We start from the raw sequence: 25,696 nt of genomic DNA, 5'->3' as shown, positions 1-25,696 counted from the left end.
CTTGGTATTTTGGGGCAACCCCCTGCTCTTAAAAATTTCTGTGACAACCTCAGCAAGACCAGGATACAAGGCTACAAGCCCCAGGAGTGCGAAATCGTGAGTCCTAGGGTGACTGGCCAAGGGGCCCAGCTCACTGCTGCCCCAACTCGTGCAGCCACTGACTCTGCTGCCATCCTCACCTCCGTGCTGGTAGCCCCCTGGCCCATATGGCTCCTAAGCCCTTGCACAGTGCTGGTGGGCAACCTCAGCAGCAGGCCTGGGTGCAGGGACACGGGTGACAGCGGGCCACACATGAGACAAACCTTCCACCCTTTTGTCTCTCCCCCCTCTCCTAACCTTGCTCTTTCTCACCTCTGGGGAGCACAAGGAGGACTTAAGAACTGGTTCATTGACCACCCTAATGCTGGGATCTGCCTGCAGTGTCTCGCTGCTGCCTACACCCCAACCGGACAGCCCACCTCAGGAGAGACTGGTGACCCTCAGAGCGCTGCACAAGCAAGGCAAGAGGCGACGCTGGAGACAATGGCATAGTGTAACTGGAGATGTCAGGGGAGTGGGGGGGACAGGCACCGGCACCACCCAGTGCTCAGCTTTCACCTCCCAGCCACAAAGTTTGTTCTTGCATAGTTTGGACAGGTCCTGGACACTGTGTAGGTAGTAGCTAATGCTCTCAGAGAACGCTGTGCTGATGGTGGAGGTGGGTCCCATCGGCACCCACTGGGGTGGATGCGATGGGGTCCCCATCCTGCCTCCCCTGCTCACCCTCCTTCCCCACTCAGCCCCCTACAGATCACAGGCTGATGGAAAACCTGGCCACCGCAGAAAAAAAGTTGTCCAACACAGAAGTCTGCCTAAAGAGGATGCAGAAGTGAGAGCACCCCAGAGACCTCTCCCCCCCGCCCCACCCCAGACATCCCCATCCCTGCCAGGCCCTGCAACCTCCTGGGAATCTTTCCTTCCCTCTCCATTCCCACCCAAGGGGAAACTGTACCCGACCCCCCATATCTGAATTTACATCAGCAGACAGCCTAGCTCAAAGCATTTCTACATCAGCATCTCCTTAGGGCATGAGCAGGGCCCAGCTGCTGCGTTTTAAATGCATCTATGTGCATAACCCCTACACACCAACCCCCCCACCAGCCTCCTCGTTGCACTAAATCCAGTCACTGTGTCAAAAAGCTGTGACCCACGGGGGGGATGTCTCCTTGTTGCCACCGGTGGGGCAGGGGATAGCATGTGGGGGGGGATGGGGACAACCTCGAGTGGGTGGGGAGGGCCCGGGGCAGGAGCAGAGGTGATTAATGATGGTACTGGGGGATGGGAAGGGGGAACCTCATTTTTGGTGAGAACTTTGTGCTAAACTAACCCTGAACAGATCTGGCCCTGAGGCCACGACACCCCTGGGCCTGAGGTAATAGGGGGGGCAGCGGGGACCCCCAGGTGTGTCCCCTAGCACCAATCCTGCCCCCCCCAGCATGGGAGGTTTCCCAAGGCAGGGGACGACAACTGTTGACCACCCAACACATGGAAAATGGCTTCAGAAGTGCTTTGTCTGGGAAGGGGGCTGTTGCCCTGTGCTTGGAGTAACCTCCCACTCTGGTGGAGCCTCTCCTGCTCACTGCCAGGGGGGATCCAGGAGATCAGGACACAGCCACAGCCAAGACAAGACGTGCTGGGGGTGCCTGTGGTCTGCAGCTGTAGGGGGGAGAGCTGTGACACACACACACCCCCCACCCCAATCCACAGGTGGGTGCTGGTGGTGCCCCCACCCCAGCACTGTCATGTGAGCAGCTTCCTCCGGCAGTTCTTGACGGGGCGCCCAGGCCATGGGCCTCGAGCCGCAGCCAGGTCTGCCTAGGGGGGACAGATTACGGGGGAGGTGGGGGCACCTGTGTCTCCCCCACCTCTCCCTCCAGTCTCCCTTCCCCTCTTCCTCCCCCCGCAATCCCACCTCCTTTAGCCCTGTCCCCACTTACAGTGGGGCTAGCCCCTGGGCTGGCGCTGAGCCCTCTCTGTTGCAGGGTCTCCAGGCAGGCGCTGGGCTGGGGGGTGCTGCAAGGACCAGGGGGTCAGGTGGGGTGGGGGGATGTGGCAGGGCCCCCTGTGTCCCCTGCACTCACCTGGCCACCTTCCTCCAGCCCCGGCAGGATGGGCGTAGATGCAGGGAGCTCCCCTGTGTGAGGAGGGGGTCAGCACAGCAGTCCCTAGCATCCCAGTGTCTCCCAGTCCACCCAGTGCCTCCCTAAAGCTCCCCCTCTAGCATCTACCACCGGTGCCCTCCCAGTTCCCCTCCCCAGGGCCTTCCAATGTCCCTCAGTAGGTCCGTTTCTCTCTCTTGCTCCCCCATGCTATGCCCCACCCCAGCAACACTCCCAGTTCCCTCCCAGTACCACGCAATGGCCCTCAGTATACCCACAACAGCACCCAAAGGTTGTACCCAGTGCCTCCCAGTATATCCCCAATGGCACCCAGTGGGTCCTTATATCCAGCCCCAGCACTGCCAGTATCCCCCCAGCAGGATCCAGTATTCCTCAATAACTCCCAGTAGGTCCCACCCAGTACCTTGATCTCCTCCACTCTGAGCTGCTGCTCTGCAGCCGGGATGTCCCTGTTGCAGCACCAGGTAGGGTGGGGAGCCGGGAGGGCTGCAGGGGGAAGCCTCTTCTCAACCCTGTCACCCGCCTGCCCACTGAAGTGCCACTGAGTGCCCCCGCCCCCCCAGCCAGCCCCACGCCGGCAGCTCTTGGTGCTGGGTGGCCCAGAAAGGGACAGTGACTCCCTGTTGAGCCCCTCGGCCAGCCAGAGGCCCCGCTTGAGGAGGGGCTGCGAGGTGGGGTGCTCCCGAGCACCCTCACTGGGTCTGGGGCTGCCCAGCTCAGCCTGACGGGGCACGGGGGGCTCCAAGGCACTTGGGGTGCCTTCAGGGAGGTCAGGAGGTGCACAGGGGCTGGGGGAGCCTCCAGCACTGGGACTCAATGGTGTCGCAGACTTCTCAGGGGAGCTGAAACTAAGGCCCAGCTGTTGGGGGGCAGTGAGGGTCAGCAAACCTCATCCCCATGTCCCCCACATCTCTCCTTGTCCCATACAACCCCTATACTCTCCTTCCTGCCCAGCTCGTCCCTGTATCCTCCCTGCACTCCCACGTTTGCCTATTCCCTTTGTGTCCCCCCATCAGCCCCAGGAGCCCCATGTCATTCCAACACCTCCAAGCCTCCAAAGCCCCCCACCCTCCCAACACACCCCAGACTCCACGTGGTCCCCAAGTACCTCCACTACCCACTGAGACAACCCCAGGCCTCCCTCCATCCTTTCCTGTGTCCTCCCATGCCGCTCACAAACTACCACTCAACACCACCGGGCTCCACCATTCCCACATGGTGCCCCAAAACCCCCAGGGCTCCTCCAGCCCCCTGGCCCCTCATGCCCCCGCTGCAGCAGCCCACCTGCAGGCTCTGGAGCAGGCCAGCCAAGGGGCTGGTAGTGCCCTGGGGGGGGCCCTGGCCTGGGCCCAGTGACAGTCCCAGGGGGGGCAACGTGGAGGGCAGCAATGGCCGATTCTGGAGCAGGGGGCTCAAAGCCAGTAGGTTGCCTTGGAGAGACAAGGGAGAGGCATGATGTTACCCAGGTTCCGGGGGCACCCCCTGCCCCCCAGCACACAGCATGCCCCTGGCACCCCTCATCCGAGCAGTGCTCAGGGTTGTCCCTAAGGTGCCCAGTCCCCCCGCCCCACTCACCCAGCAGCGTGGCACCAAGCAGGGAGCTGCCCAAAAGGGGCCCCAGCAGGTTGAGGTGCTCCAGGGTGCCTGCGGTGCTGTTGGGGACCCAGGCCTCCCCGCACAGGGCCTCAGTAGTCGGGGGCGGGGGGCCAGTCAAGGTAGGTGCCACAGAGGGTCTGGCAAGGCTGGACTGCTGGCAAGAGGGGCTAGTTGGGGCACCCCCAAGAAATGGGGCAGAGATACCCCCAAATCTTGCTGCCATTGCAAAACCAACCAGTCCTCCTCATCCTCCTCCCATGCCCTGGGGGCAAGCACCCTCCTCCCTGGGGCAAAGACTTGCTCTCCTGGGGGCACATAAATATCTCCAACTTCCTCCCCACAGGCAGCTACTCCTCATCTAACCCAGTCTGGGTGCTAATACCTTCCACCACTCTCCTCCCTGGGGCAAACACCCTCCCTTGCCCTCATCCCAGGGGCAAACACCCCTCCTGCCAGTTCCCCTGCTACTGCACTGCAGGCAAATACGCTCCTTCCTCTTCTCCAGTGTTAATACACACCTGACACCACCCATCTGCAAGGGCAAATGCCCCCAGGTACCATCACCCTCCACCCTAGAGGGGGGAATAGCTTTACCCATCATCCCCCTCCCTTAGTAGGGGGAACCTCCCCCTCATCACCCTCTCTCCCTGCAAAGGGCAAATAACCCCCTCATCAATCTCCTCCCTAACCTGGGGCAACCCCCTCATTCCCTGGGAGCAAAGGGACCGGTCTCGCGGCGGGGGGGGGGGGGGGGGGGGGGGGTGGCAGGGCAGCAGGGGCAGGCTCAGGGCGGCCCAGCCCGGCAGCCAGCAGCGTGGGGTGGAGGGTGAGCAAGGCAGGCAGCGCAGAGAAGAGCAGGGGCCGGTCAGGCAGTACCATGCAGCCCTTGCGGCCTGTCGCCAGTGCCTCAGGGCCCATCTCCCCTGGCCCAGGGGACAGGGTCAGCAGGGTGGAGAACAGGGTCCCTGGCAAGGACAGCAGGTCCAGGGCAAGCAGGAGGATGTCGAGGAGCAGCAGGGGCAGCGGGAGCAGGGAGGTCGCCAGCAGGGAGGGCAGACTGGGCCCCTCAAGATCCCCCCGGCAGGCTGGTGGGTGCTGGCCCAGGGCTACCGAGAAGGGGAGAGTGGCCAGGAGGAGGCATGGTGTCAAGGAGCCCCCCAGTGCCTGCTCCTGCCCCACAAAGGCTACAGGCTTGGTTGCAGGGGGCAGCAGACAACCCAGCACTGCCCCAGCACTCCCATCCACATTACTGCCAGCCCCTGGGGCCACAGCACCTTTGGAGACAGCTGGAGAAGCTGCAGCACCTGCAGGGGATGGGTCAGAGCACTGGGCTGCCACAGCCACATCTGCTGCAGGCCCATGAATGCAACTTGCCACATCCCGCCAGACCCACAGCCACATCCCACCAACCACCAGAATGAACCCACAGACAGGTCCCACCGCATCTCACAAGACCCACGGACACATCGACCACCCCCACCGCAAACCTATGGCCACATCCCACTGGGTCCCACTACATCCCATGAGATCCACAACTACATCCTACCAGGTCCCACCACCCACAGCAGGGACCCACGACCATGTCCCACTGCCTCCCACCTGGCCCCACAGCCACAACGGGCTCTCTGGGGGCATTAACCACCCCAGTATCGCTGCCACGGCCACCCCAGGGTGGGGTCCATCCCCAGCTGATTGAGGCACATCTGCTGCAGCCCTGCTCCCCACCAGCTGCCCAGCCTCACAGGCACTGCCCCACATACCTGGCCTATGGTTACGACCAGAGGCTTTTGACTGCGGGGAGGTCCCTGAGGTGGGTTCAGAAGATGCTGCCAGCTGCCCAAAGAGACCCAGGAGCTGCCCACTGCAGTCCCGGCCGGTGGGCAGGAGACCGATGCCAGGGCAGGGCAAGCCGTTGGTGACAGGCAAGGGTCCCAGGGGGAGGCTGGGCTCCCCCGGGCCTCCCCCGCCAAGACAGCTCTGAATACCCAGCAGGTTCAGCAGGGCTGCAAGAGGCTGCCCGGTCACTGGGGGGTGCATCCCCTTGGGCTCAGAGGGCACCCTGTGAGCTGCTGGGTCCTGGAGGTCAAGGCATTGGGGCCACTGGGCCTCCCTGCCCAGGACCTGCTCACCCACAAGAGAGCGCAGCATGCTGGGGAGGAGCAGGCAGGGGGGTAAAGTGCTGGGGGCAGGCACGGGGTCAGGGCTGCCCAGCTGAGTCTTGGCAGCCAAGCTCAGCAGGCTGCTGGTGGGGAAGGGGGTGCTCAGCGGTGCCAGCCCCAAAAAGCCCCTGCCCTCGGGGACAGCATCTAAGGGCACTGGCAGGTTATTGCTGCTTTGGCTGGTTAAGGCATTGCTGACAGAAGAATCGACCTTGCCTGCCTGGGGGGCACTGGTGGTGGCTGGCAGGCATGGCCCCAGCCCCCCAACTCTGGGCTTTCTCCAGTCCCCCCCTGTGATGGGGCTGCCCAGTCACTAGTCCTGCCTGTGGGGTGCTGGCTTTGGGTGCGTTTGGCAAGGGGCACCACAAGGGATCTGAGGGGGACTGCCGCCACATCTGGCAGGGGCAAGCGGAGGCCAAAGCAGGGGGTGGCAGGTGGGCGGCTCGTGGGGCTGCCGTTGGCCCCAGGGACGATGTCATGGGGCTGCAGAAAGGTCCCCGCGGGGGCAGATGTGGCCTCCAGGGTCTTCACCCCCAGGGGGACCCTGGGGAAGTTGCCGACAGTGCTGGGCAGGGGGACACCAGTGCTGGGGGCCGTGGCCAGGTGGCCCTTGGCTGAGAACAGCAGGCTCAGGCTGGGACCTGCAGGGAACCACAGGGACATGGGGGTCAAGCAGGCACCGGCAGGGCCTGGGCACCCATATCCCTAAACTGTGATGGATAGGGAAGGCATGGGACATGAAAGACTTGAGGGGCAAGATGTGACAGGGAAGATGGGGGAGCCCTGGGAAACATGGGGAAACCAGGAGAGCACCACGGGGACTGGGACGGGTGATGAGAACCCAGGACGTACGAGGGAGACAGGAAGGGGCTGGGACTGACAGGTATGACCAGGGGACATACAGGGTGACACGGACAAGGCAGATACACCAGCAGGAACTTGTGGGAGGATGGGCCAGGAACTAGCGTGGACAGGGGACCCCCATACCTGTGCCTGGGTGGCAGGGGCCCAGGGTGCCCTCCATACTGTGGTATAGCGTGGCCATGGCCATTGCTTTCCAGCGGTGATTGCACAGTTTCGTCATGTCTTGCTGGCCCTGGGCCCCAGGGGCTCCTCGCCCAGCCACCATTGCCCCTGGGTCGAAGTTAAACACCTGCAGGGACAGAGCAGGCTGTGAGTGGCAACTGGTCATCCCACAGGGACCCCCAGACCCGCCCAGTACAGGTCAGCTGCACACCCCACTCCTGCAGGTAGAGCCATCCCTTGCACCTCTCCCGTAACCAGGGAGTGCCCCCAGTACAGCCCCCCTGCCCAGCTGCCCCTCCCTGTCCTGCACTTGACCTCCCCTCCACACCTTGTGCGTGTTGAGTGGACGCTCGAGGCCACACTTGCAGGTCCCATCAGCCAGGAGGTAGGCGCAAGTCTGCTCCAGTGAGGTCAGCGTGGTGCCACTGGGGCTGGGGGACACAGGGGGTGAGCAGGGGCCAGGGAGGGGAGCGTGGGGGGATTGGGGGCTGCTCCTACCTGATGTAGCACACAGAGCCCTCCTCCACCTTGCGCTCCCAGCCCACAGGCACAGGCCCGGCCGATGGGCACATGGGTTGCTCTGTTCCGGTAGAGTCATCACTGCTGCTCATTGTGCCCCCTCGTTGCATGAACGCCTGCACTGGGCACTGGCAGGGGAGGTCAGGCCAGGAGCAGTGGGAGAGGAGGGGGAAGCAAATGGGAGAACAGGACTTGCTAGAACAGCGGGTGCCAGGGCACTGCAGAAGGACTGGGCGAGGGGAGTTAGGGGTCCTCAGGGGGTGCCAAGTGGCCGTAGGGCAGGACCACAAGGGTCTGAAGGTGCACAGAGAAGCAGAGCAGGACTGGGGGCAGCAACTGCCCCCCTCTTCATCAGCCCTCCCCCCACACCAGCCCCCCTATCCTGTTAATCCTGGTGTCTGGGTGGGGAGAGGAGGACAGTGACCTATAAAACGCTGTCAAGGAACCACAGCTAAAAGGCAAACAGCTGCTGCTGGCCCTAATGCCTGGTGGAGGGGAAACCGGGGGCACCAGCACTGGGGGGGGGGGGGGGGGGCGCATGCACCTCTCACCTGCTTATCCCTGCAAACATCTTGGCATCAAGCCACGGCTGGTGGGCTGCGGCACCCGTGGCTGGTGACCCAGCGGTATCCTGCAGGTCTCTTGCATGGCAGAGAGAGTCAGCTCAGGCCTTGGGGAAGGGGCAGCATCCACGCAGGGCCCTACAGCTGGAGGGGGGGGGGCAGCACCCCAAGCATCCAGACACCTCTGGAAAAGGGCCCCTGGTGTCCTGGCCCCCCACGGTACCTCCAGCCTGTGCCTTTGCTCCCTGCAGGGACACACAGGAAGCCTTCCCCAGCACCCTCCTCCCTCCCCATGGGAGCATTTCAGGGAGGGGGGTATGGGGGTGGCGGGGTCACCGCATCCCCCAAACCCTGGGGGATGGGGTAAAAGGGGGCCAAGACCCCTGCCAGGAAGATGGGGGTCACAGCCCCACAGAGCAGGTGCTGGGGGGAGGAGGGGAGCAAGGGGGCTGGCACGGAAGAGGGATGCCGTGACCCCTGTGGCAGGGCGGGGGTCGAGCCCTCGCACCAGCCACGGGGTGCTGGCAGAGGGGGGGGACGGGGGAACGGGACACGTCCCCCAAGGCACAGGCCCCCGACCCCGGCCGGCGGGTGGGCGCTAGCCAGATCGGCCCGTGGGGTGCTGCGGGGCTAGGACGCCCACGCGGGTACATGTGCAGGGGGACGCGCTGCCTACGGGCAGGGCCGGGGGGCGGGCAGGGGGCGGTGTGGCCCGTCCCGCCTGCACACACCTGCGTTCATGGCGGCGACCAGCTACGCACGGCGGCACCGGGCACCGGGCCCCCGCTCCGGCCCGGCCCCGCCAAGAAGAGGCTGGGCAGCGCGCGCACCACCCCCACGTCTGCACACGGCGGTGGGGGGGGGGCCGATCCCAGCGTGCCTCACGCGTGGGAGCTCTGGGAATGCCCCGGGGCTGTCCGGGGAAGCATCGGGGCCGCACCGGGGCTCTGGCCCGGGGGCCGCACCGGGACCCCGGGGCTGCACGAGGCTAATGCCGCTCACCCCAGCCACATCTCCCATCGCGGCGCTGCGGGCTCTTTAAGGCGGGGCGGGGCCGGTTTCCAGCCGTTGCATCATCCGCCCGCGTGACTCATCCCGGGGCGCGCGGCCTGCGGGGGCCGCTCCTGCCCTGTGGGCGGTGGCGCGCGCCCCCCTCGCCTACTCCCATTGGCTCGCACCGCCCCGCGCGTCACGTCGCGGTGGGCGCCCGTTGGCTGCGGCCAGCGCCAGCGTTGCGTCACACGAGGAGCCTTAAAAAGGGCGCGGGCGGCGGCGCCGCGGAGCGGAGCAAAGCGGGACGATGCGGATGAGGATGAGGCGGTGTTCGGGCGGCAGTTGCGGGGAGCCGGGGCCGCCCAGGAAGGTGCGCCGGGAGCTACCGGGGTAGACACCGGGGATCCGGCCTCGAGTGCGGGCGAGGTGGGGGAGGAGAAGGAAACGTTCCGTCCGGTCCTGGGAGGGACTCCGGGGCGCCCGGGGAGTGGGGTGCCCGCAGGCTGCCCTCGCGGGAGAGTAGCCCTTGGGGCGCACCAGCACCCCCCGCCCCACCAGCGTGAGGCAGGTGGGGCGCTGCGCCCGGTACATCGCCCATCCCCGAGCCGGCGGCAGCCCTGGAAGCGGGGTGGGAGCTCCGAGCCCCTGGGGAACCCTCCACCCGCACGCGGTGTAGGTGCGGGTGAAGTCTGACCCTGCCCTTCTCCCTCCTCAGGCATCCAGGAGAAAGTGCGTCCTTGTTGACCATCACACCTGAAAGCGGGTAAGGGGGGGTGGCACCCTAGGGCCGCCGGGACCAGCCCCCCGCAGGGAGCAACGCCCCGGAGCTGAGGGTCCTGGCCCGACTTGCTCATCCCCTCCTCTCCCCACCTCCTACAGCCCTGCACTGGCCCAGAGGTGACCATGGCAGCCGAGGGGCTGCCTACGGGGGCACCTGCCAGCACACTGCCCAGCTGGGAGCTGGAGGCCTGGTACCAGGACCTGCAGGAGGTGCTGGCAGCAGCAGAGCCCAGTGGACCCTCCCTACCCTGGGGGGCTGACCAGGTGAGGGGCCAGCAACACCTCTGTTGGGGGGGGGGAGCTGGGCAGGGGGCACTCATCACCTGGGGGTGGCTCTTCCTCTCTCCCTGCAGGCTCCGCTGTGGGGCATGGAGGGGGCTGGCTGTAGTCCAGAGGGCTGCGAGCTGGATGCAGCCCTGGCCGCTGAGCTGTTGGAGCTGCTGGGGCCAGAGAGCACAGCTAGCACAGAGCCAGCGGGACCACCAGGCTCGGCCTCCAGCAGGAGCTCCCCAGCCCAGCTGGGCACAGAGGAGGATGAGGCAGGGGCAGCTGCAGGCCATGGGGTGAAGAGAAAGAGGCGCAGTGGCATGGCGGCAAGCAGGGAGCTAGCCAAGCGACGGGAGTGGGCCAATGAGCAGCGGGTGCTGGAGCTGACGTCCCACAACGAGCAGCTCCGGGAAGAGATCCGGCGGCTCAGCGCGGAGGTGGAACGCACGCGGGCAGCCCTTATCGACCGTATTGTGAACCTCCGACGGGCTTAAGCACTGATGCTGCCCTACAGCCAGTGGGGCAAGGACTCTGCTGACCTTGTGGACCTGGGGGGCAGCCATGAACTGGAGCGGCACTGCCCTGCTGGCACAGACTAATGCTGTGGGGAGGGTGCTGCTTCCATACGTGATTTGTACAGTTTTTGCATTTTATTACACCCATATAACCACTAGCCAGCACAGCCCTGTCTGGTCTCTGGGTAGCACTGGGGCTGCTCCCCACCACAGAGGACCCAGCTGCTACTTCTTCCGCTTCCCCTTGGATGCAGGGACTTCAGGGGTTTTGCCCTCTGCTAGTGCCAGTTGCTTCTTCAGCTCTAGTAGCTTGGCCACCTCTGTGTCGACCTGTGTCTTCTCTGCCTTGTTGGCCTTCAGCTGCCGCACGTGGTTGCCCTGGGGCAGGCAAGGGGTGTGATAAGGGCTTGGGGGGGTTAAGGGCAAGACAGGGTCAGTTTCCCCCACCACTCACCTGCTTGGCCACCTCTTCTGTCAGCTCCTGGATCAGCTGGGGGTCACTGGGAGCCACAAGGGTTGCTGGGGCTGGAGGGAGTTCTGAGGCTGGAGGGGACTGTTTGGCCTGTGGAAGGACAGAAATAGGTGTGAGCCACGGTCCCAGCCCCCAGGGGCATTGCTCTGCACCCATCCACACCCCCTCATGCTGGCAAGGGGCAGGTTGCTGCAGCACCCCTGAGGCAGTGCTGGGGAGTTACCTGAGGCTCTACAGCAAGATCTTCAGGCTGGGAAAGGAGAGACAGCAAGTGAGGAGAAACAGAAAGCAGAGGTGGAGAGGCCAGGAGGAGCTGCAGGGGCACCGCAGCCCCCACTCACCTGCCCTCCACCGAAGTGCTTGCGAAGGGCTTCAATCTGGTCGTTCTCCAGCTTCTGGAAAAGGGGGCTCACCTGGAGCCAGGAAGAAGAGGGGTTACCCCTGCAGGGCCAGCACCCCAGTCCCACCCACACACTGCCTGGGGGGGGCAGAGCCTGCCCTCCCTTCCCCCCCCCCCCCCACCTACAGTGCCCACACGATGGCCGGGGGGCAGGGTGCAGGTGAAGTCGTGGCTCAGGATGAAGCAGTCCAGGGGGATGCAGAGCTGCCCCTGGATGGCCAGGCTGACACTGGGCATGTAGGGCTGTAACATGACAGCCAGCATGGAAGCCATGTTCACTGCCACACCAGTCACTGTGCCTGCACGCTGCCTGCGGGGCAGGAAAGCCTCTGTCAATGCCAGCTCCCAGCCTTGCTTCCCCTCTGCCCCACCCCTCCCATCCTTTCTTACCTGTCTTTTTCATCCCCCTTGATCCGCTTCCAGGGCTCATTCACCTGGATGTACTGATTGCCATGGCGAGAGATGCTAAGGATACATCTCAGGGCATCACGGATGCTGGGAGAGGATAAGGGGGGGGCTGAGTGCCTGCTCTAGGTCAGGTCTCTGCCCTCCCACCCTCATAAGAATTGTGCCCTGGTCCAGCCCTGGGGTTTCAGCTACCCACCGGACTTTCTCCAGCAGCTGGTGGTACTGGTGCAGCTCCAGGGTGACACGGGCCAAGAGCCGCTTGTCCTCTGGTGTCAGGACCATGTTGGGGACAGTGCCACCAAAGAACTTGCACACAAACATGCCAGCTCTGGGGACAGAGGTGGAACAGGCATGAGCACAGCCTGGCAACAGAGATAGCTCCTGCCACCCCCAGGCTGTCCTAGAACCTGTTGATGAAGTTGCCCAGGTTGTTCAGCAGCTCCGAGTTGTTCTTGACCATGAGGTCGCTCCAGGAGAAGGCGCTGTCCTGCCCTTCGGGCCGCAGGTACAGCAGGTAGAAGCGCCAGATGTCCGCAGGGATGCCTGTGTCCTTGGCCATGTCCCCAAACACTCCTACACCTCGGCTCTTGGAAAACTTCCCATCCTCATAGTTCAGGTACTCTGGGGAGGGCAGGAGAGACCCTACCATGGGGCCCAAGCGTGGATCCAGTCCTCTCCCAGGCATGGAACAGCCCCACAACACAAGCAAACGCTGTCAAAGTGCTTACAGGCTCACGCTGAGCTCAAAGGGGCTTCCAAGTCAAGGAGAGCAAATGCAATTTTGTGCCCGTGCAGGACAGACTGCGCTGTTCCCTGTACTGAGGGAAAGCAGGGAAGTGTGGAGACTCCCCCCAATCCCTGGTGACCCCCCAGTACCTGTAGCAATGAGGTGGTTCACCAGGGTGTAGTTGTCATCAGCGCCCAGGAGCGAGCAGGGGAATATGACACTGTGGAATGGGACATTGTCCTTGGCCATGAAGTTGTAGAGCTCAACCTGATAGTGGAGGGAGGTAGGGGGGGAACATCAGTGGACCTTGGTATCCAGCTCTGTTCCTACATCCACCCTGCAGCAGTACCAGGCTCCTACCTGCTGTGGGTTCTTCCACCACCTCTCCCACTGGTCAGTGTAGTTGGCCGTAATGGACAAGTAGCCAATGGGAGCATCAAACCACACGTAAAAAACCTGGGGGGAGAGTAAAACATGAGCAGGGGACTCCCAGGCAGGGCACCTAGGGACAGCCGCTGCAACTGAGGGTAAAGGTGGAACCCACCTTGTCACGGAAGCCATCAAGGGGCACAGGCGTGCCCCACTTCAGGTCACGGGTGATGCAGCGGGGTTTGAGCCCATCCCGTATCCAGGAGCGAGTGATGTAGCGAGCGTTGGCTGTCCAGTTCCCTGTGGCCCAGGACTGCTCCAGCCAGGGCTCCAGCTGTTCCTCCAGCTGTGGGGGAACATATGGGGATGGTCAGTGGTACCGGGGGTACCCCATCCCTTCCCCACTTCCCCAGGGATGAAGCTCACCTTGGGTAGGTCCAGGAAGAGATGCTTGGTGGGTTTCACCACAGGGACACCCCTGCAGAGCTTGCACTGTGGATTCTGTCGGGAGGAAAAACACAGGTTGGAGGAAGCCCAGGACAAGGCTGGGGGTCCCAGGCAGAGCAGGGCAGGGTGAAGGGGCAGGCCTTCCCTATCCATCACAGTTTAGGGATATGGGTGCCCAGGCCCTGCCGATGCCTGCTTGACCCCCATCCCAGAGGGATCCTGTCCCACCTTCAGTTCCACAGCATTGATGAGTTTGCCACATTTATCACATTGGTCCCCCCGGGCCTCCTCATAGCTGCAGAAGGGGCAGGTGCCCTCCACAAAGCGGTCAGCCAGGAAACGCTGGCAGTCCTCACATTGCAGCTGTTCCACAGTGTCTTCCAGCAGGAAACCACGGGCCAGCAGGCGCTGGAAGATGTCCTGGGCAATCCTGGGACAGGAGAAGAAGGGATTAGCCAGGGAACCCTGGAGAGCCATAGAGCACCCTCAGCCAGGCATGCTGGGGTTCCCCCCAACACTCCCCAGCACCAGTCCCTCCGTGTGAGCCCCTGGGGGATGCAGCTGCTCACATGGTCTGGTATGGTGTGGTGGTGCGTCCAAAGTAGTCGAAGGAGATGTTGAACCAGCGGTAGATGTCAGCATGGATGGCATTGTACTTGTTGCAGATCTCCTGGGGCGTCAGCCCCTCTTCTACCGCCTTGGTCTCAGTGGCTGTGCCGTACTCGTCCGTGCCACACACGTACAGCGTGTTCCAGTTCCGCAGGCGACAGTACCTGTAGGCAGGGGCCTGTGACACCCATGCAGTTGCTGAGGGCAGTACAGCCCCCTACTATGATCCCGCAGCCCCAGGGAGCTTTCCTGCAGCCATATCTCACCTGGCAAAGGTGTCAGCACTGAGGACGCAGCCAATGATGTTGCCGAGGTGGGGCACGTTGTTCACGTAGGGCAGAGCACTGGTGATCAGGATATTCCTCATGCCCTCCACAGGCAGCCTGGCACAGACAGGGGCAGTCAGGGCAGGCACTAAGAGCAACGGGGCCACCCCAACCCAGAACAATGTGGCATCAGCCTGGAAGCCCCTGTCAGGCCCCTTGGGGAGGTCTGGGACAACCACCCCTAGTGTCGTCTTGGGACTCACACAGGTTTCTGAGGCTGCCAGGGTTTGGGCAGTACTGCGGCACCCCGGGCCCAGGCATCTGCAGCAGCTGTGATTTCCTCCTCCGTCAGAACATGCTCAGAACCTTCTTCCTCCTGCAGGGAAGGCTGGTCCCAGTGAGGGTCTGCGTGCCTGTCACCACCAGCCCCTCAGGGGCCCATCCCTGGGCCAGGGCTGAGCAGGGGGCCAGGGCTGCACCTCAGGCTCATTACTGGTGGCTCTCTCCATGGCCAGGGAGGGCGGAGGCTGCTTCTGCAGGTAGGACTTGAACTCCAGCAGTGCCTTGGGCGTCAGAACAGAGTCAGCAGCTTTCCTGCAGACCTCCAAGAGCGTCATGCTCTGGAACCAGGTCCTCAGCGCCTGCAGCTCACCTTGGGGAGGGAGAGAGAGAACACGAGAGCGAGCAGCGTGATTCTTACAGCCATAGGAACACAAAGGGTCCCCCTTGGCACCCCTATTTCGCTCTTACTTGGCAGGCTGGTCTGATCCTGGAGGACAGGGAACAAGGTACCCCACACAACCACATCAGCCACCGACTTGGTGTCCTGGGCCAGAGAAGCAGAGTCAGGCCTTGAGGCAGTCCCAGCCCAGGTGCAGGGCTCTGCCTCATGGCTGGCAGCAGCGAGCTCAGCTCTCCAGGGAGAAGGGCCCACCCCAGCAGTCTGCCCCAGGAAGCGGGGCTCCCCCCACCCCACGGTTCCACTCACCCCAGCGAGGTAGGCAGTGCCTCTCCTGGACAAGTTCTGCTCTATGTGGGCCAGCAACTTCCCCAGGGCCTCCACTGCCTCCAGCCCCTTCTTGCCGTGCACCAGCTGAGTGTACAGGGCCGCCGCAGCAGCAGGCTGGGAGCCGGCAGAGACAAGAGGTCAGGGAGGCCGGGTAGCACGGGAGGGGTGGAGGCTGCCGCACCCCTGGGGCACCCACCTGCAGCTCAGTGGCGTCCCACTCCAGCCACTGGTTGGTGAGGTCGGTGGGTTCCTCGCCGCGGGCCAGGAAGAAGAACCTGGAGGAGGTTGAGGAGGGGAGCGGAACTGGAGGCTGCGGGGCCGCCCCCCGCCCGGCACTCGGTACTTACTGGCAGATGGCGTTGGGGGAAAACAGGACCGTGCCGCTGTCCAGCTCCAGCGCGGGCACCCACGGGGAAATCAGCGGGGCGAGGGGCCGCTCTGCAGGGGAGAGTGGGCCCGTCAGGACCGGCGGCCTCCGCCGAGGGGCGAGGATCACCGGGGCCGGTGCTAGCGAGTCCCTGCTGGGGAGGGGAGCAGCCGCCGTCACAGCGCCGATCTCACCTAAGGGTCCGCCCCAGACGAGCCGCACCGGCGCGGCAGCGGCCCCGGCAGCCGCCACCACCTTCAGCGCGGCAGGGCCGCCCGCCGCCACCCGCAGCCGCATCGCCGCGCGCTGATGCAACGGGGCCGCGCGCGGGGCACGCCGGGACCGGCCGGCCCGCCGCCGCACTACGGCCCCCACAATGCACCGCGGCGGCAGCACCCAACTCTCGCGAGAGCGCCGGGCCGCGCGGTCGCTATGGCGACACGGGTGCCGGCCCGCCGGGTTGCCATGGCCACTGCCGCCACCGCCCGCAGCATCCTGCACTCCCGCCGCGGAATGGGGCCGTGATGTCACGGCACGGTGCCGAAGCTGGCGCTCCACGTCACGCGATCCCCCCACGACTCCCCTGTGTCCGCAGCCCCCCCCCCCCCCTTTCTTCAGGACGTGGACCCAGAGGTGGACCGGAGTGGACCCCCGCCCCTCCCCGCACTGCCTCCCGGGGCCGCGGGCGGGGACCCAGGCGTCCTGCCCCCCCCCCCCCCGGTCCCGGAACACCCCCCAACACCGCCCGCAGTGCCCCCCCCTCCTTCCCCCTCCTGCGGGACCCCGGCGTCCGAATGCTCGCTCTCGCTTTCCCACCGGGACACTCCCCCTTCCCCCCGGGAGCCGGGAGGATCCCCCGCCCCCCCTCCCGCCCCGCAGCGGGGCGAGGACCCAAGCGTCCCGGTCTAGTCTTGTCACATGGCCCGGGGAGGTGTTCCCGCTGCCGCGCTGCGGGCGGGCCCGACCCGCCACTCCGGCAGCAACAGGTGGGTGGGGGACACCCAGGGGTCCTCCCGGGGGTCGCCGGCCTGGCCCGGGGGTCCGTGCTGGCACAGCCTGGTGAGCCGCGAGCAGCCCCCTAGCCCGTTCCCCGGGCCCCTCCCCCAGTGCCCCCGGAACCCGTGGGCCAGCAAGAGCGAAGGGAACCAGGGGCAGGTGTCGGGAACAGGGCGGGACGCAACCGGGCTGGGGCCCTCCCCCGGGGCAAAGCTGATTTGCCCCCCCGGGGCAGTGCAATTACCCCAATTGCCCTGCCTCGCCCCGCTCCCTGCCCCTCCTGGCAGCACAGTGTGGGCAGAGCTGAAAGGCGCTTAGGGCCAAGCAAGGTCAAGCGAGGCTGCAGGCTCTAATCCCTGCACCCTGTGGGTGCTTGCCTGGCTGGGCAGGACACCGGGGTCCTCAACCTACACCCCATGGCAGCCCCCACCACCTCTCTGTCCTGGCATCAAGTCCTGCCCATAGGCCCCACAGTGGTGCTCCGAAGATGGTGAGTGTATCTCTTATCTGTGGGGCAGGCTTGGGCACTGTAGGGCCACTGAGCTTGGGGGGGCTGCGGGTCTGGGAGCCTAGGACTGTGGGGCTGGGGATGAGGGAATATGGGGTGGGGCACTGGGGGGAGGGGGCCTTGGGATGGGGACCAAGGGACTGGGAGTGATAGGGCTATGGGATGGGGACCAGGGGCTGGAGGGGCTGGAGGGACGTGGGATGAGGACCGGGGCACTGGAGGCCATGCGGCCATGGAACTGAGGCCCCCCAGCACCATCCCCCAGCCCCATGCCATGTGGTGCGAGGAAGCCGCAGCCTCACTGCTTCCTGCTGCAGCAGCTGCTGAATTTCCTGCAGGTCCCTGAGCCCTGGCCACCCCAGCACGCTCAGTCGCTCTGGTCCCCAGAGTCCCCCCAGTCCCCTGTACCCTGGGACCAGGCATTAGCTTCCCCAGCACCAGGAACTGGGGCAGCACATGGTCCTTCCACTGCTTGTGGACAGATTTGCCATGGTTGGGGAAGGAACGCATGGCCGTGGGGCACAGCCTGGCCATGGGGCATTGTCATGGCTATGGGACACAGCCTGGCCATCCGGTACAACATTGTCCAGTGAGTCCTGGCCCTGCAGGCAGGGTCCCTGCTGCCACCCATGGCACCACTGCTCATCTCCATTCCACCACAGCCCCAGGGCCATGCCAGCCATGGGGCACGTCCACCCTGACCCCCAGTCCTGTGTGCCCTGCAGATGGCGAGAGCTAGGCTGTAGCGTGCCCAGGTGCCCTGAGTGGGGTGAGAATGCTGGCAGGGCGGTGGCGGCTGGAGGGGCGGCGGTGGCAGCGTGCCGAGCCAGCTGTGGTGCTCCGCGCCCTCTACAACTACGCATACCGTGCCGAGGATGGGCGGCATGTGGCCATGGCTGCTGGCGAGCAGTTCCTGTTGCTCCACAAAGCCAATGAGGACTGGTGGCAGGTGAGACGGGCCAGTGAGCCCCACTGGGCTCGGCCCTTCTTCGTCCCTGCTACTTATGTGACCGAGTTGGACCCTAGTGACACTGGGAGACGGAGCATGCTGCCCCCCAGCCAGCCTGCAGGCACAGGTGAGCGGGGCAGGGGGGCACAGGATGGCAGGACACTGGGAGAATGGAGCCATGGGGCACTGAAGTGGCGGCAAGGGGTTGGGGGCATTAGGGGCATAGGATGAGGGGACACTGAGCGTCCTGGGCTGTGGGTCTGGGTGCACAAGGCTGGGGGAAGATCAGGGCTGTGGGGCTAGGGGCACTAAGGGTACAGGATAAGGGGGCTCTGGGGGGACAGGACTAGGAGACACCCATGAGGGATGATGGGGGCCAAAGGGCTGGGAGCGCAGGAGGTGGAAGGGACACAGGGCTGCAGGCACTGGGAGACACTGAGGGCGTGGGTCTGGGGTACTGGGGGCAGGGGGACACTGGGAAAACAGGGTTGGGGCCCACAAGTGGGGGTCTCTGCCCCCCACCTGCAGCCTGGAGCATCATTTTGGCTTGGCGAGTATCCTCCTCTCTTCCCCCAGGCCCACCACCGCAGTACCGCTCACTGGAGGACCTGTGTGGCCCACCTCCACCATCCCCTCAGGAGGCCAAGCTGACCTCCATGCGTCCCACGGGCCACTGCATCAGCACCAGCCAGCTGGCAGAGGGGGCCCTGCCCACCCCAGCTCTGCTGAGGTGCCAGTCGCAGGAGGAGCTGCTGGCCCAGGGCACTGGGGTAAGTGGGGTCCAGGTGGCCCCCAGAGGACACCCTGTGCCCCCAGCTCTGTTCCTCTCTGAACCCCTGCAGCCTCGCTGGTGCTCCCTGTCCCCACACGCCACCCAGCCTTTGCACGTTCCTTCCCTCAACCCGCACACTGCGTCTCCAACCTGTGTCCCCTCCCTGCATCCCTACACCCTCAACCTCACCCACATCCACCCCCTGCACCCCCAACCTCGCCGCCTGCATTACCAACCTGCACCCTGTGCACCTCCCAACTTCACTCCTCTGCATCGCTGACCTACACCTCCCAAATTCACCCCTCTGCATCACCCACCTGCACCTCCAACCTTGCCCCCCTGCACTGCCCACCTGCACCACCCAACCTCACCCCCCTGCACCCCCAAATTTGCCCCCTGCATCGCCCACCTGCGCCCCCAACCATGCGCCCCTGCTTTGCCTACCTTCACTCCCTGCACCCCCCAACTTCGCACCCCTGCTCCACTCCCTACACATCCCCACCCCCCTGCACCCCAGCACCCTCCAACCCCGCCCTCACTGTCGCCGCTTCCTCGTCGCTGTGGGGCAGCGGAGGAAGTGCGGGGGGGGGGGGGGGAGCGGGAGCGCCGCGCCGCCCGCAGCGGGGTCGGGGGGGGCCGAGGGGGGCCGGTGCTGCACGGCCCCGGGCGGCAGGTGGGAGCAGGGCGGCGGGTCCGGGGAGCAGCGAGGGGGCTGCGGCTGCCGGAGGGACCGGGGGTGAGGGTGCGGGGGCGCAACAAACGGCTCCGGGGAAGCGATTGCAAAACTCTGATCCGCGCTGGGCTGGGCGCCGGGGGAATACGGGATGGGCGGGGGGACAGGGCAAGGGGGCACTGCTGGGGGCTGGGGGGGCTGGGGCAGGGCAAGGGGGCACTGCTGGGGGCTGGGGGAGCTGGGGGCAGGGCAAGCAGGCACTGCTGGGGGGCACAGCAAGGGGGCACTGGAGGGGGCTGGTGTAGGTGGGGGCCAGGTCAAGGGGGCACTGGTGGAGGCTGGGGGGGGCAGGGCATGGGGGCACTGGGGGGCTGGGGGGCTGGGAGGGTAGGGCATGGAGGCACTCTTCGGGGCTGGGGGGCAGGGCAAGGGGGCACTGCTGGGGCTGGGCAGGGTATGAGACTGGGGGCAGGGCAAGGGAGGCAGAGCATGAGGTTATGAGGTTGGGGGTACGTTATGGGTGTTGTCCATGTGCCCACTCTCAGTTTAGGATCTGCCCCCCCCCCCAGGTGCCCCCCCTAGGAGCTGCCATGATCTACTGCAACCTTGAGGAGCTGCAGCGGGCGGGGGCGCGGGCTGAGCCCCCTGTGCCAGCCGGGCCCCCCCTCCAGGTTTTAGGGGCCTGGGAACGTCACCTGGACCCCACCACCGGTCGCTGCTTCTTCTACAACTCTCAGACAGGCACGACCTCCTGGAAACCTCCCCGCCGGCACCGGGAGGAGGTGGGCATGGAGGGCAGCAGGGCAGAGTACTGGGGCCCTGCGAGCCTCCCTGCCAGCTGGCTCTACATACCCTCATCTGTTCCCTGCCCCCGCCATGTCCTCCCACATCCCCACCATCATCCATGCCCCTGTGCCCCGTACTCCCCATGCCCCCCCATGTGCCCCCACCAATGCCCACGCATCATGCCCCCATGTCCCCCACTGTCCTCATGCTCATCCTCCCCATGCCTTCCCCACTTTGCCCCCCACAGTGGCCCCTTGATTGTCCCGAATTATCCTCGGAATATCTTCCCTCCCACCCCCTCCATGTGCCCCCGCACTGCCCCCTCTGACTCCCCTGGTGCCCTCCAGGGCCCCCTCACTGCCCCCCCTTGTCCCTGGCACAGACCTGCTGGGCTGCTGGCAATTAGTGCCAGCGCTAATTGGTGGTGATGGGGGGCAGTCCTGGGGGTGCTGGCCATGATGTCCCCTGAAGCTGCTCCGCATCCCCTGTGTCCCCTGCAGGGCCTGCCCCCCTCCACCGAGCCCCCCAGGACCACAGCACACTGGAGCTCCAGGGATGCCGGGGTCCCCAGTGGCACCGTGAGCTGGGAGATGGGGGCAGGGTGGGAGGGGGCTGCAGAGGAGGGAGGATGGGGGGGCACTGGGTGGCACAGAGGGGGTCAAGACATGGATGGATAAAGGGGGTGCTGGGAAGGGTATGGGGGGCCACCAGGGAGGGCCCTGGCAGTGCTCCCCACAGTGTTCCCCACTGCAGGTGAGCCACAGCCGGACCCTTGCCCACCACAGCCTTGAGGACTGGGCAGCCACCCCCCTGCCCTCCCTGGCACCAGCAAAGCCCCTGCCCTGCACCCCTGCCCTGCCCACCGTGAGTTACCCTGGGGCCGAGGGGTGCTGGGGGGGGTGGGGGCAGCACTGACCCTGTCCTTGCAGGAGGTGCAGAAGGCCGGGCAGCTCAACAGGACCAAGATTGCTGAGGGGGGAAGGAAGCTCAGGTAGGGGCTGGGGAAGGGGCTGTGCCGGGGGGGGGGGGGGGGGGTCCGGGTGCAGGGGGCTGTGCCACGCTGGGGTCCCTGGGGGGTGGGGTCTTGGTACAGGGGGCTATGCCAGGCTTGGGTAGATCCATATTGAAGCAGGGGGTCTCGTGCCAGTCTGGGGGTCCATGCCAGGTTGGAAGGGGGTCCCACTTGAACCGAAGTTTTCTGCCAAGCTGAGGGGGGTCATGCCAGCCTGGGTGGAAGGAATTTTATGCCAGGAGGTTTTGCCAGCTGGGAGTGGGCATTCCAGCTGGGGGGGGGGCTGTGCCAGCCTGGCCCATGGCTGTTCACAGCTCAGGGGCTCCAGACAAGCAATGTCCCTGGCACACAGAGATGCTTTTGGCCGTGCCAGATGGGGGGAGGGGTGAGTGGGTGGATCTGGGGCACTGCCAGTGCCCAAATCATGCCCAGGGCCTGTGTGGGGCTCTGCTGAGGAGGGGGCACCCAAGCCTGCCCCCAGCCCTGGCTGGGGAGGGGTTGTGGGTGCCCCTCACCTACTGCCCCCAGGAAGAGCTGGGGGGTCTCCTGGGTGGTGCTGGCCGGGAACAGCCTCATCTTCTACAAGGAGCCCAAGGGGCCGGCACCCACTGCCTGGGTGAGTGGGGGCACGGGGGTGGGCTGGGACAGTGGGAGAGTGCTGGAGCATCGGGAAGTATGGGGGGACAGTGCGGGGAGAGGACTGTGGAGGAATACGGGGTGCTGTGGAGATACAAGGGGGACATGGCACCTGTGACACCTGGTGCCCCCCCAGTGCCCTGCCAGCAGCCGCCCTGAGAGCAGCGTGGACTTGCGGGGGGCTGCTCTGGATTGGGCCCGTGACCTCTCCAGCAAGAAGAATGTCATCCACGTGAGTGGCTGGGGATGTGGGTATCTCTAAAGTGAACAGTCCAGGGGACATAGGGCTCTCCATAACAGTCTGGGCATCACAGGGATCCCCCTAAATGCAGCCCAATGAGAAGGGGACCCCACAGCCCAGCATGTACAGGAACCCCCAAAATGGGACAAAGGGGTGCCACTCGTATACACCCCTGGGGTGTGTGGGGGTGTAGCATAGGACCCCTCCTTGGGTTAGGGACACCCCCAGAGGCCTCCCCCATTGGGGGGGGGGGGGCAGGGCACCCCTGGAGTGCCTGGGTCCGCCTGGCCCAGGTAGGGGTCCCTGGGAGTCCCTGTTCCCCCTCCATCCTGCTCCCTGCCCCCGCCAGCTCCGCACTGTGACGGGTAATGAGTTCCTGCTGCAGTCGGACCATGAGGCCACCATCCAGGAGTGGGCCCGGGCCATCCGGGGAGTCATCCGTCAGCTGGTGAGTGCCTGGAGGGGGGCAGGGGTTGCCCCATGGCTGCCTCCAGCCCCATTGGCATCCCCAGCTGTCCCTGTCCACCACCATCCCCTGCCAGGACCTGGAGAACCCCGTGGATGCAGCTGTGGGGTGGCTGCACCGGGGGTATGCTGGGGACCTGATGGAGCTCAGCGGGGATGAGGACGAGGCGTCGCGGGTCACTGAGGGGGCTGGGGCTCCAGGTAGGGTTGAGGGGCTGAGGGGGGAAAGCAGGCCTCAGGGCTGGCGAGACTGTGACCGCACCTGAGCCCACTGTGCCCCTAGGTGCCCCCCCCACCCCTGACTCCTCAGAGAAGAAGCGGGTGAAGAGCAAACTGAGGCGCTTCATCGTGAAGCGGCCCCCGCTCCAGAGCCTGCAGGAGAAGGGGCTCATTCGAGGTGGGGCTCCCTAGCTGCCAGACCTCCCCCCAAGTCCCACCACGCCCTTGGGGCCTCCCCAAACCCTCCCACTTCTTGTCTCTGCCCCCAGAGTGGGAAAGAAAGAGAGTGCCTGAGCCCTTCATTGAGCCTTGGCTGCCTGTCCCCAGTGGATCCCAGTGCCTGCCCCCCTGCCCAGTGTCCCTGCTCTGAGTCCCTGTGCACCCATTGGTGCCAGTGTCCCTCCCAAGTCCCAGCATCCCCTCCTGGTCCCTGTGTCCCCTCCTGATCCCAGTGTCTGTTGTCATTGTCCCCCACCCTAGTTCTAGAATTGCCCTGTGCACCTACCGGTCCCAGTGTCTCCCTCCAGTCCAGCATCCCTTCCTGGTCCCAGTGTCCTCTCCCAGTCCTGGTGTCCCTCCCTGCCCTCACCACCGCCTTCCCGGTCCCCAGCTTTTCCTCCCAGTCCCTGTACCCCTCCCGCCAGTCCCATTTCCCCCTGCTGAGTCCCAGTGCTCCCAGTTTGGCCCATGTCTGCCCTCTCCCAGACCAGGTGTTTGGGTGCCGCCTGGATGCACTGTGCCAGCGGGAGAGCACCACAGTGCCCCGCTTCGTCCGGCTCTGCGTGGAGGCCATTGAGGAGAGAGGTAGGGTCTTCCCAGCTGGCCTGGCCCCTGCAGCTGGCATGACTTCCTCCACCATGTCTCGCCCCCCTCATTGTCCCCAGGCCTTGACGTTGATGGGATCTACCGGGTCAATGGGAACCTGTCCGTAATTCAGAAGTTGCGTTTTGCCGTGGACCGGGGTGAGGAGACTGGGGGAGCACAGGATGGGGATGCTGGAGAGAGGACAGGGGAACTGTGTTGGAGCACATGCCCACGGGTGGGGGAAGGCAGCTTTTCCATGAACCCTCCTTCATCCCCACAGAGCGAGCTGTGACCTCAGATGGGCGCTATGTCTTCCCTGAGCAGCTGTGCCAAGGTCAGCCAGGGTGGCTGGGCAGTGGGTGGCACTGGCAGTGCTGGGGCCTTGGGGGGCCCAGGCACAAGCTGACCTCTCCCGTTCCTCCCAGAGGAGCGGCTCAGCCTGGCAGACCCCGAGTGGAGCGATGTCCACGTGGTCACCGGTGCCCTCAAGCTCTTCTTCCGGGAGCTGCCTGAGCCCCTAGTCCCGTACCGGCTCTTCGACCCCTTCATTGAAGCTATAAGTAAGTGTCCCCCCGCAGTGCTCCCCATGCATGTCCCCAGGCTATAAGTGTGGGGGTGGGGGGGACAGGACGCGGTGTCTGACCGCTGTGGCTCCCACCCAGAGCTGCCGGACCCCCAGGAGCAGGTGGAGCGAGTGGCTGAGCTGGTGCAGAGACTGCCCCCTGCCAACTATGCCACCCTGCGCTACCTCCTGGCTCACCTCTGCCGGTAAGGGGAGGGCTGCTCCTGGGCTGGTGGGTGGTCTATGGGGTAGTATGGGGTAGCTGGGGGGGGGTATCAGGTAGCCCTAGTACCTGGGGGGGAGGGGGAGGAATAGGGCCTGCCAGAGTGATGGAGCCATGGCACATGGACCCCCCTGGGGTAATGGAGGGAGGGCTGGGGCTAGATGGGGTGCCTGGACCACCCCTCAACCCTGTGCATCCCCAGGGTGATGGAGCGGGTAGATGTCAACCGCATGACGCGCCAGAACATCGGCATTGTGTTCGGGCCGACGCTGCTGCGGCCGGAGCGGGAGCTGGGCAGCCTGGCAGCGGGCATGGCCCAGCAGAACCAGGCCGTGGAGCTGCTTCTGGCACATTTCGACCATATTTTCCCCACACCCCCCTGAGCTTGCCCCCTCCCAAGTCAGGCATAGGTGCTCTGGCTTCTGGTGCCCCTTCCTACTCCCTCAGTCCTCCCTGCCCCATGTACCTTTGACTCTGCAGTAAACAGGCATCTTCCCTGGGACTGCCAACACCTCCTTCTCTGATCAGGGTTGGGGGCGGGGGGGGGGTGTGTCATCTGTGGCACTGAGAACCACCTACGTCCCACAGCCTCCCCAAAGAACGTCATCATCCAGGCATATGGCATCCCCCAAATGCCCTTCCCTCTGCGCCCTGCCATGCCCCATACGCTTTCCCAAGGTCATTACAGCGCTAATTTATTTCCACCATTCATTCAATACATATCCATTGCCATCAGACCCCCCCAGGAAAGGCCCCTGGCTCTGCTGGCACAGCCAGTGCCAGGGCAGGATCAGGCCATACCACGGCTGGAGGTTTCTCTGTTGGGTGCTGTGGGGTGGCCACACCTTGCTGCAGCCATCACCAGCCCCTGCAGACCACAGGGTAGCCAGCACCACCAGGACTCCTGCCTGGAGGATGCAACAGTCAGTGGATATGGGAGCTGTCACAGCACCCTGTCAGGATCACTGTCCCCTTGGGTCTTCCAGTGGCCCCCAGCCCCTCCCTGTGCCCCTCAGTTCCTTGGTTCCCATCCCAGTGTGCCTCCAGCACCCAGTGCCACCACCCACTGCTTCTGCATTCTCCTTGTGCCCTCACAGCTCCCCAGTGCCCCCAGAGCCCTGCTCACCAGTTGCACCAGCCGCTCCCAGTTCCCAGGCAGCAGTGTCCACTGGATCTGTTCTTGGCCTGGGGCAGGCAGG

At 65.0% G+C, this 25,696-nt stretch overlaps 4 protein-coding genes across 21 annotated transcripts; 2 read left to right on the top strand and 2 right to left on the bottom strand.

Moving 5' to 3' along the window:
• Positions 1-140: 140 nt before the first annotated feature.
• LOC129197991 (methyl-CpG-binding domain protein 6-like) lies at positions 141-9,144 on the bottom strand. 14 transcript variants are annotated; one of them, XM_054806882.1, is made up of 9 exons: positions 9,025-9,144; positions 8,011-8,100; positions 7,439-7,587; positions 7,269-7,371; positions 6,902-7,067; positions 3,444-3,589; positions 2,121-2,173; positions 1,977-2,052; positions 141-1,850 (listed from the first exon to the last, which is right to left on the bottom strand). In XM_054806882.1, exons 3-9 carry the CDS (start codon positions 7,567-7,569, stop codon positions 1,641-1,643), a joined length of 885 nt encoding a protein of 294 aa, XP_054662857.1. In that variant the 5' UTR covers positions 7,570-7,587; positions 8,011-8,100; positions 9,025-9,144; the 3' UTR covers positions 141-1,640. The 14 variants fall into 14 exon arrangements, 10 of the variants coding, with proteins under 10 accessions (XP_054662857.1, XP_054662853.1, XP_054662852.1 ...); XM_054806878.1 differs by having other exon boundaries at positions 8,011-8,304; positions 9,025-9,142; XM_054806877.1 differs by lacking the exon at positions 9,025-9,144 and adding an exon at positions 8,754-9,008 and having other exon boundaries at positions 8,011-8,304.
• Positions 9,145-9,244: 100 nt separating this feature from the next.
• LOC129197993 (DNA damage-inducible transcript 3 protein-like) lies at positions 9,245-10,734 on the top strand. Of its 2 annotated transcripts, none has more exons than XM_054806889.1 (4): positions 9,245-9,385; positions 9,731-9,778; positions 9,895-10,059; positions 10,149-10,734. In XM_054806889.1, the coding sequence occupies exons 3-4, from the start codon at positions 9,919-9,921 to the stop codon at positions 10,554-10,556; spliced, it is 549 nt and encodes a 182-aa protein (XP_054662864.1). In that variant the 5' UTR covers positions 9,245-9,385; positions 9,731-9,778; positions 9,895-9,918; the 3' UTR covers positions 10,557-10,734. The 2 variants fall into 2 exon arrangements, with proteins under 2 accessions (XP_054662864.1, XP_054662865.1); XM_054806890.1 differs by having other exon boundaries at positions 9,316-9,441.
• Positions 10,694-16,005, bottom strand: LOC129197989 (methionine--tRNA ligase, cytoplasmic-like). 2 transcript variants are annotated; one of them, XM_054806872.1, is made up of 22 exons: positions 15,846-16,005; positions 15,632-15,722; positions 15,481-15,559; positions 15,264-15,398; positions 15,026-15,101; positions 14,755-14,927; positions 14,539-14,651; positions 14,276-14,392; positions 13,970-14,173; positions 13,629-13,830; positions 13,380-13,454; positions 13,129-13,299; positions 12,945-13,040; positions 12,734-12,851; positions 12,265-12,478; positions 12,054-12,185; positions 11,840-11,944; positions 11,576-11,759; positions 11,391-11,462; positions 11,273-11,299; positions 11,032-11,139; positions 10,694-10,955 (listed from the first exon to the last, which is right to left on the bottom strand). In XM_054806872.1, the coding sequence occupies exons 1-22, from the start codon at positions 15,946-15,948 to the stop codon at positions 10,803-10,805; spliced, it is 2,748 nt and encodes a 915-aa protein (XP_054662847.1). In that variant the 5' UTR covers positions 15,949-16,005; the 3' UTR covers positions 10,694-10,802. The 2 variants fall into 2 exon arrangements, with proteins under 2 accessions (XP_054662847.1, XP_054662848.1); XM_054806873.1 differs by lacking the exon at positions 11,273-11,299.
• A 554-nt stretch (positions 16,006-16,559) lies between these two features.
• On the top strand, positions 16,560-24,999 carry ARHGAP9 (Rho GTPase activating protein 9). 3 transcript variants are annotated; one of them, XM_054806875.1, is made up of 18 exons: positions 16,560-16,637; positions 17,881-18,231; positions 18,681-18,874; positions 20,119-20,331; positions 20,836-20,913; positions 21,089-21,199; positions 21,265-21,326; positions 21,876-21,963; positions 22,120-22,215; positions 22,574-22,672; positions 22,767-22,890; positions 22,973-23,086; positions 23,614-23,712; positions 23,793-23,870; positions 23,993-24,046; positions 24,138-24,272; positions 24,375-24,480; positions 24,700-24,999. In XM_054806875.1, the coding sequence occupies exons 2-18, from the start codon at positions 17,931-17,933 to the stop codon at positions 24,878-24,880; spliced, it is 2,133 nt and encodes a 710-aa protein (XP_054662850.1). In that variant the 5' UTR covers positions 16,560-16,637; positions 17,881-17,930; the 3' UTR covers positions 24,881-24,999. The 3 variants fall into 3 exon arrangements, with proteins under 3 accessions (XP_054662850.1, XP_054662851.1, XP_054662849.1); XM_054806876.1 differs by having other exon boundaries at positions 16,604-17,137; XM_054806874.1 differs by lacking the exon at positions 16,560-16,637 and adding an exon at positions 16,644-17,137 and having other exon boundaries at positions 22,719-22,890.
• The last annotated feature ends 697 nt before the right edge of the window (positions 25,000-25,696 follow it).

The sequence above is a fragment of the Grus americana genome, chromosome 31 (genome assembly GCF_028858705.1).
Source record: "Grus americana isolate bGruAme1 chromosome 31, bGruAme1.mat, whole genome shotgun sequence".
Classification (NCBI taxonomy): Eukaryota; Metazoa; Chordata; class Aves; order Gruiformes; family Gruidae; genus Grus; species Grus americana.
The sequence above is the reverse complement of the archived record's forward strand: the minus strand, read 5'-3'. Positions and strand labels throughout refer to the sequence as shown.

What these genes read in the sequence shown, in the direction of transcription:
- LOC129197993 (XM_054806889.1), top strand. Translation starts at nt 9,919, where the DNA reads ATGGCAGCCGAGGGGCTGCCTACGGGGGCACCTGCCAGCACACTGCCC. An exon ending in TACCCTGGGGGGCTGACCAG is followed by an intron (nt 10,060 to 10,148) that starts GTGAGGGGCCAG and finishes CTCTCCCTGCAG; the next exon opens with GCTCCGCTGTGGGGCATGGA.
- LOC129197989 (XM_054806872.1), bottom strand. Translation starts at nt 15,948, where the DNA reads ATGCGGCTGCGGGTGGCGGCGGGCGGCCCTGCCGCGCTGAAGGTGGTG. An exon ending in TCTTCCTGGACCTACCCAAG is followed by an intron (nt 13,300 to 13,379) that starts GTGAGCTTCATC and finishes GTTCCCCCACAG; the next exon opens with CTGGAGGAACAGCTGGAGCC. An exon ending in AGCACTTCGGTGGAGGGCAG is followed by an intron (nt 11,300 to 11,390) that starts GTGAGTGGGGGC and finishes CTCCTTTCCCAG; the next exon opens with CCTGAAGATCTTGCTGTAGA.
- LOC129197991 (XM_054806882.1), bottom strand. Translation starts at nt 7,569, where the DNA reads ATGCAACGAGGGGGCACAATGAGCAGCAGTGATGACTCTACCGGAACA. An exon ending in GCCTGCTCCAGAGCCTGCAG is followed by an intron (nt 2,174 to 3,443) that starts GTGGGCTGCTGC and finishes CTCCTCACACAG; the next exon opens with GGGAGCTCCCTGCATCTACG. An exon ending in GCCCAGGGGCTAGCCCCACT is followed by an intron (nt 1,851 to 1,976) that starts GTAAGTGGGGAC and finishes CCCCCTAGGCAG; the next exon opens with ACCTGGCTGCGGCTCGAGGC.
- ARHGAP9 (XM_054806874.1), top strand. Translation starts at nt 17,931, where the DNA reads ATGCTGGCAGGGCGGTGGCGGCTGGAGGGGCGGCGGTGGCAGCGTGCC. An exon ending in CAGCCAGCCTGCAGGCACAG is followed by an intron (nt 18,232 to 18,680) that starts GTGAGCGGGGCA and finishes CTCTTCCCCCAG; the next exon opens with GCCCACCACCGCAGTACCGC. An exon ending in TGAGGGGGCTGGGGCTCCAG is followed by an intron (nt 22,891 to 22,972) that starts GTAGGGTTGAGG and finishes CTGTGCCCCTAG; the next exon opens with GTGCCCCCCCCACCCCTGAC.